Raw genomic sequence first — 6,622 nt, 5'->3', positions numbered from 1 at the left:
GAGGGAATGGGATGTGGTGGGGGTGCGATGCAGAAGCAAGGGTCTAGCTATGTGGTTGGAGACACTCTCATGTCTTTGGTCTGACATTCTGAAAGTGTTAAGTTCAGCTTTCCTGTGTGGACAGAATGCTGGACAAGAGGTGTCTCGTCTATTTTAAGAGTCCATTCTGACTGTCTGGCCTACAAATGCCTGGAACATGAGAGGCTTTGATGCTTTGGTTCAAAGGTCAGATCTCACAAAACACTCTGGTGAATTGCTCAGAGATAGTATGGGTTGGAGGGAAGGCAGGTGAGACTATCTACCTGGGAAAAAAAAGCCCTGTCTGGTCATCCCATCTATGAAAAAACAAGGGCTTGAATTGTCACTCTAAGACTTTATTGTCTCCAATTGTGTTGACTTTTAAAGTAATCTTCTTTGCACCCTTCCTTTTTCTTCAAGCCTTTCAGAAAGTTGTGGCATCTCATAGATGTAAGGGCCTGAAGATATTTTTCAATACATTTTAGTGGGGGCATTGAATCCACCAACCTCGCCCACCACACATGTGAGTGCTGTACGGCTGTGTCAGTCTTCTCAGGTGGTTTTTAAGCAAGGCTGATCTTTGTCTGATTCTCTAAGGCAACACACACCACCAGCTCGTGGCAAAATCTACAAGCCAGCCATTCCAGGTGCTTTTTTTACTCAGGAGGTTATTAGAAAAGAGAAATGCATTCCTGCATGGGGCAGTGAAGACAGGAGGTTAGACCTATGTTATGCTAACACTCCTTGCTCAGAAAACTACCATTTCTCGCAATTTTTCTGCGAGATCCGTTTTCCTCTCTTAGCTATCCTAGCCTGCTGTTACCTCAACTGCAGGTGCTTGCTTACACAAAGTCGCTGGAAATTACTGGAAAGAGCTGCATTGAATGCTATCCACGAAGGCACAGCCAGGCCTCTTTCAGGTAGGCGAAAGCTGCTGGTTTCTGAGAGGATGCAGCAGCTGTGGGTACTTGACTGGGCACTGAGTGCGGGCCTGAAGTTAGGTCCTTGCTGTGTCACAGCGGGGCAGAGTTGGACCTTAGGCCCTTGCCAAACAGCCCAGGGGGTTTCCCGGGGCAGAGATGAGAGCTAGGGGTGGCCAAAGTGTCGAGAGGGCAAAGCAGCTGAGCTCGACCTGGCTTTCTCACGCCAGAGGCCGAGGCCTGCGGGAACCTGAGGGCCAGCTCTCCAAAGTCCTTGGAGAAGCACTTTGGCTCCGCGAGGCCGGTGCGGGAGGCGGGTTTCAGAGAATATCATTATTCTGTGTTTTGCCTTCGCAGCAGGCGACCGCGGGTTGTTATGTTTGAATGAATGAGCCCAGAGGCCGCGCCCAATGGGCGAGGGCGGCTGCTTAATATGCATGAGGCCTGCAACCAATGGCCGGGCGAGGAGGTTGTTTTAAACGGCGGAGCCCGTTGGCCAATCAGGCGGCTCTCGTGGAGGCAGCTAGCGCGAGGCTGGGGAGCGCTGAGCCGCGCGTCGTGCCCTGCGCTGCCCAGACTAGCGAACAATACAGGTACGTCTCGCACCGCCCGCGCCCGCCGCCGCTTCTGCAGCTGCAGCGGCGCCCGCACAACTTTCCGGCCCGCGCCTCCGCGAGCGCGCCGCGGCCGCTCTCGCTGTGCCTACTCCCGCGCCCCTGCAGCCCCTTCTCCTTCTCTGCTGCTAGGTGGCCAGGAAGGAAGAAGCAATTCAGGTGTCTCAACTTTTCCAGTGCCTGCGCTCCAGCCTGCTGCCTCTCAGGTCTTGGCCCTCTAACACAGAGCCTCGCTTGGCGTTCGCCCCAGGGGCAGCAGCCTGGCGGCTGAGCAGCCCCTGGCCAGATGTTCCGCAGCTGCGGCAGCGCGGCGAGCAAGAGGCGGTTGCGGGCTCTAGCGGCGCGCGTCCCGGCGGCGGCGGGAAGGGTGCTGGGCGCGCCCCAGCCCGGGAGCGACTCCACAGGGAGCGGCCGTGCGGCTGGGGGCTGAGGCGCGGGCAAAGTTCGCGGGAAGGCCGGGCCGGACACGGTGCGGGTCCGCGGGCTGAGCCGATAGCTTTGCTTGAACATGGCCGTCGCGGAGCGGTGGCCGGGGGCGGGGGGGAGGGGGGCAGGTGCCGACTGCGCGGCGGCGGGAGGAGTACAGCTGGTGCGGGGCTCAGGCGAGGCTGGCGGGGAACCCGGGGGCAGGCTCTGACCGCGGAGCCCGACAGCGTGCGGAGCCTGGGGCGCTGCCGCGGGCCCCGCTGTGTGGAGCGTCATGGCTGCACGGGCGCCTTTGTTATCCCGAGGAGTGCGGCCCGCGTCGGGGGCGGGGAGGCCGGGCTGGCGGCTCGGCGCCCTCGGGCGGCCCGCGTGGGGCGGGGCGGGGCGGGGTGGGGGCCGGCGAGCGGGCGACGGTGGCGGGGCCCGGGCCGCTTTGTTCACTGCTGTCGCCGCCTGCGCCGGCCGCGCGCGGATCAGCCATTTTAGCGAGTGGGGCTCGGAGGCGCGGTGGCCGCGACTGTGGCCCGCCGGGCCCCACGTCCCCCCCCAGCCCCCAGCCGCCGCCGCCCCCGGCACCGCGCTTGGTCCAGGGGTAGCATCCCCGGATTTCACGGGCACTTTCTTTCATCTCGAGGCTTTGGACAAAATGGAAGGTGAAATACGGGTGTCCGGACCAACGAGGACATTGCCCGACAGGGGCTGTCCGCTGCCGGCTTGGACGCCAGGGTGCGGGGACCCGCCCCACTCGGGATGCCGCGGCGGGGCTTTAATGTAGCCCTGCGGGCCTTTGGTGCCAAGGGGAGTGCTTTAGTTTTACATGATGACCTTGGGTGTGGGAAAAGGAAAAGATGGCGGGAAGCGGGCGGGCGGTCGGGGAAGGGGGGGCACAGGGAGGATGACACGCCACAGCTGCATTTTTATTTGGAAACTTTGGAGAAAGTATTCTGGCTAGACCTGCATTTCTGCATTACACAGAAGACTAGTCCTTTTGATGTCCCCTCCCCCCCTTTTCTGGTGACGAAGTGACAGGTTTCAACTAATAGTATGAAAGATACCTGCTTGCTTTCCAGATACCACTGTTGTAAAAAGCCATTTTATAAGACAAATATATCAGCAACCTTGGCATTTCATATCTGTTCCTATTTGTTTCCTTTGATTTCTCATTTAAAAGTAAGAATTAATGGGACAACCGCCTGGTGGAAATGAAGTCTTATCTCTGTCACCTACCTTCTCTACAAACCTGTCTTCCCATTAGTTCTTAAAGAGTTTTGGTAGTAGGAACTACAGAATAGACGCAGTTCAGTAACGTGGAGTGCTCAGTACCCTACTTTGTTATCCCCATTTGAAGAACTTGGTGATCACTCTAGAGAAGTAACTTGTAAACCAGCGCGCTTCATGCTGGTCAAAAGTTAAATGACAAGCGACAGTGAAGCTGATTTCTTTTCCCATTCCGCCTTCTGCTGCCATCAGGAGCTGAGGGGGAAGAGAGTTCATACCAAGAAACGTAATTTGGCTTTGCCCTTGGTTTCTCTTTGTATTTCCTTTCCATTCTTCATTGTGTTTCCTTCTCTTTCTCATCTATGCAAACATCAGTCAGGATGGCTAAAGGTGACCCCAAGAAACCAAAGGGCAAGATGTCTGCTTATGCCTTCTTCGTGCAGACATGCAGAGAAGAACATAAGAAGAAAAACCCAGAGGTCCCAGTCAACTTCGCTGAGTTTTCCAAGAAGTGCTCTGAGAGGTGGAAGGTATTTGAACGTTTATTTATTTGATTCAAAGGCTAGCATTTGCATTTTAACATTTGGGATTTGCTCATTTGAAGAGCTACTCCAATTAGCTGGCTTTTTTTCTTTTTTTTTGTTTTTTGGTCTTTTTGCAAGGGGTCTATAACTGCCACTTGAATTGTAAAAACCACTGGGCAAATATGTGTTCCAATGCATCCAGAAATTGAATAAATTCTGTTCTTTACAGACAATGTCTGGCAAAGAGAAATCCAAGTTTGATGAAATGGCAAAGGCGGATAAAGTTCGCTATGATCGGGAAATGAAAGACTATGGACCAGCTAAAGGAGGCAAGAAGAAGAAGGACCCTAATGCTCCCAAAAGACCTCCGTAAGTGGCTATAAGATACATAATACTAGTTGAAAGGTTTCCTTTTTCTTGAAAGAGCTTTTAAAAAGATGCTGAGACAGAGGCTTCTAAGTATTTTCTCTAGGTAAGACTGGGTCTTTGGGGCTGCAGAGGTTGCCTGGTGGTCCTTCTACTAAGTACACCAGAGATGCATAACTTTTCCTTTACCTAGTAATTGGAAGACAAAGGCATTGCACATTGTACTAAATATGCCAAACTTTTATGACTGTGGCACTGAATGTGGAGATTCTATGCGTGAGAAGAGAAAACACGCAAAGAAGTAATTGTATTTCTTAGTGGTATACACACTTTATAAAAAGTCCAGCACTTGGGGGCGGAGAATACAAGATTGGAAGTTTGAATCTTGCTTGTGCTACAAATAGCAAGACCATGTTTCAAAAAAGAAGGAATGTATAGACAAAAGGATTTTTTTTTTGGTGTGGTGCATGTTTATCTGATTTATATAAATCTCTCCACAAAGGTCTGGATTTTTCTTATTCTGCTCTGAATTCCGCCCCAAGATCAAATCCACCAACCCTGGCATCTCCATTGGAGATGTGGCCAAAAAGCTGGGGGAGATGTGGAATAACTTAAGCGACAGTGAAAAGCAGCCGTACATTACCAAGGCAGCAAAGCTGAAGGAGAAGTATGAGAAGGTAAGAGGAGGCTTCCTGTTTGCTGACGTATGTGGCTGCTCTGCTCAACCAGGCTGCTTGCTCACCTTAGCATGCAAGGGGTTCATTCCCTGTAAGCTAGTGATAGAGGCTGATGTTATTGCTTCTGACAGTCCTCCTACCCTTCCCTCCCTAAACTCCACCCCTTCATTTAAAACTAGTACTGGAAACTGCACCCACCCCCACCTCCACCCCTTCCCCCAGAGGAAAAGTGATTTGATAGTTATTAACATGACTTAAAAGGACACTTGGAGGCCCATTGACCTGAAATTTTGAATATGCAAGAAACATTTGCATATGAAAACTGTTATCTCTTTGCTTTCTTAATCGAGGCCAGCACCCCATTTCTACTCTAGAGCCATTCATTCCCAATGTTTCCTTGTTCCTTGCAGGATGTTGCTGACTATAAGTCTAAAGGAAAGTTTGATGGTGCCAAGGGTCCTGCTAAAGTTGCCCGGAAAAAGGTGGAAGAAGAGGAGGAGGAGGAGGAAGAGGAAGAAGAGGAGGAAGAGGAAGAGGAAGATGAATAAAATTTGTCTCCTTGTGAATACCATAGAGTAGGAGAGCGCCGTGATTGACACACCTCTTATCTGAGCTGTGTCTATTGCCCTTGTTAGGTTTAATTACAAAATTTGATCACGATCATATTGTAGTTCCTCAAAGTGTCAGTGGTTTACATGAAGTGGCCCTGGGTGTCTGGAGCGCCCTGAAACTGTATCAAGGTTGTACATAGCTCCAAACCTTTTTAAAATGAAAAGGCACTCTCGTGTTCTCCTCACTCTGTGCACTTTGCTGTTGGTGTGACAAGGCATTTGAAGATGTTCTGGCATTTTGTTTTCAACACGTAAGGTAATGTTAACTATATGGTTATTGGCTAGAAATCTTGAGTTGTAAGCTGTACATATCAATAGTTTGTAAAGAGAACAAAGCAACGCAGACAGATGCTCGATGCTCCTTGTTTGGCGCGGAGGCTGTGAGAGGAAGATGCCTTTTGGAGGGGGCTGTAGCTCAGGGCGTGCACTGTGAGGCTGGACCTGTTGATACTGCGGTGGGCATCCATTTACCTTCAGGTTGTCTTGTTTTTGTATATAGTGGCATAGCATTCTGATATTCTTAGCTGTGGAAAAGGGGGGAGGGGTCAGCTGGCATGAGAAGTGTTTGGATTTTTTTCCTTAGTTAAGTGCGGTAGATTTTAAACTGTTTTTAAACAAACTGTAGAACTCATTGTTGTCAGCAAAAAACAAAACAAAAAAAAAAACACAAAAAACAAAAAACTACTGCATCCATGAGAGTTCAAGAACCCTCTGTACTTAAACACAATTTGCAACATTCTGTTATTTTTTGTATGTTTAGAATGCTGAGATGTTTTTGAAGTTAAATAAACAGTATTACATTTTTAAAACTGTTCTGTATTACAGGCTTAAATTTCTGACTCAACCAGCCTTAGTGAGGCCACTTTCTTCCACTGGTAACACTGCTAAGGTCTCTTCCAGCAAAGGACAGGGGAACAGGGTGGATACTACTTAAAGCCCATTCGTGATTTGTGCCTGGCATTAGGGTGAAACACCAGTCCTGCCATAGATAAGGGTTAGCAGGCTACAGAGACATGGCAAAGCAAGGTCTTAGGAGAAACATTGCCCTAGCCAGGTTTTACAACTCTCTGCCATCATGACTTGTTTGTGGGGCATAAGGTATCCTAGCCCGCTTTTGACCGTTACTCCAGCACCTGTAGTAGGGGACAGCTACTGGGCTCATAATCACAAGTTTTGAGCTGCTGCTTTTGTTTCCTGAACCTCATGAGGTGGTGTGAGTTGGAGTGGCAGAGTATATGTGTATTTTAT

The 6,622-nt window shown here is 50.3% G+C and overlaps 1 protein-coding gene across 3 annotated transcripts; it reads left to right on the top strand.

The window, feature by feature from the left end:
• Positions 1–1,420: 1,420 nt before the first annotated feature.
• On the top strand, positions 1,421–6,186 carry HMGB3 (high mobility group box 3). 3 transcript variants are annotated; one of them, XM_084790851.1, is made up of 5 exons: positions 1,421–1,531; positions 3,572–3,726; positions 3,950–4,089; positions 4,589–4,763; positions 5,174–6,186. In XM_084790851.1, the coding sequence occupies exons 2-5, from the start codon at positions 3,577–3,579 to the stop codon at positions 5,309–5,311; spliced, it is 603 nt and encodes a 200-aa protein (XP_084646977.1). In that variant the 5' UTR covers positions 1,421–1,531; positions 3,572–3,576; the 3' UTR covers positions 5,312–6,186. The 3 variants fall into 3 exon arrangements, with proteins under 3 accessions (XP_084646977.1, XP_084646976.1, XP_084646975.1); XM_084790850.1 differs by lacking the exon at positions 1,421–1,531 and adding an exon at positions 1,558–1,711; XM_084790849.1 differs by lacking the exon at positions 1,421–1,531 and adding an exon at positions 2,462–2,631.
• Positions 6,187–6,622: the final 436 nt, after the last annotated feature.

Source organism: Acomys minous (assembly GCF_964271855.1).
Source record: "Acomys minous genome assembly, chromosome: 7".
In the NCBI taxonomy this organism is placed as follows: domain Eukaryota; kingdom Metazoa; phylum Chordata; class Mammalia; order Rodentia; family Muridae; genus Acomys; species Acomys minous.
Note: the sequence above shows the minus strand (reverse complement) of the source record. Positions and strands in the feature narration are given on the sequence as shown.

What these genes read in the sequence shown, in the direction of transcription:
- HMGB3 (XM_084790849.1), top strand. An exon ending in AGTGCTCTGAGAGGTGGAAG is followed by an intron (nt 3,727 to 3,949) that starts GTATTTGAACGT and finishes TGTTCTTTACAG; the next exon opens with ACAATGTCTGGCAAAGAGAA. An exon ending in TGAAGGAGAAGTATGAGAAG is followed by an intron (nt 4,764 to 5,173) that starts GTAAGAGGAGGC and finishes TGTTCCTTGCAG; the next exon opens with GATGTTGCTGACTATAAGTC.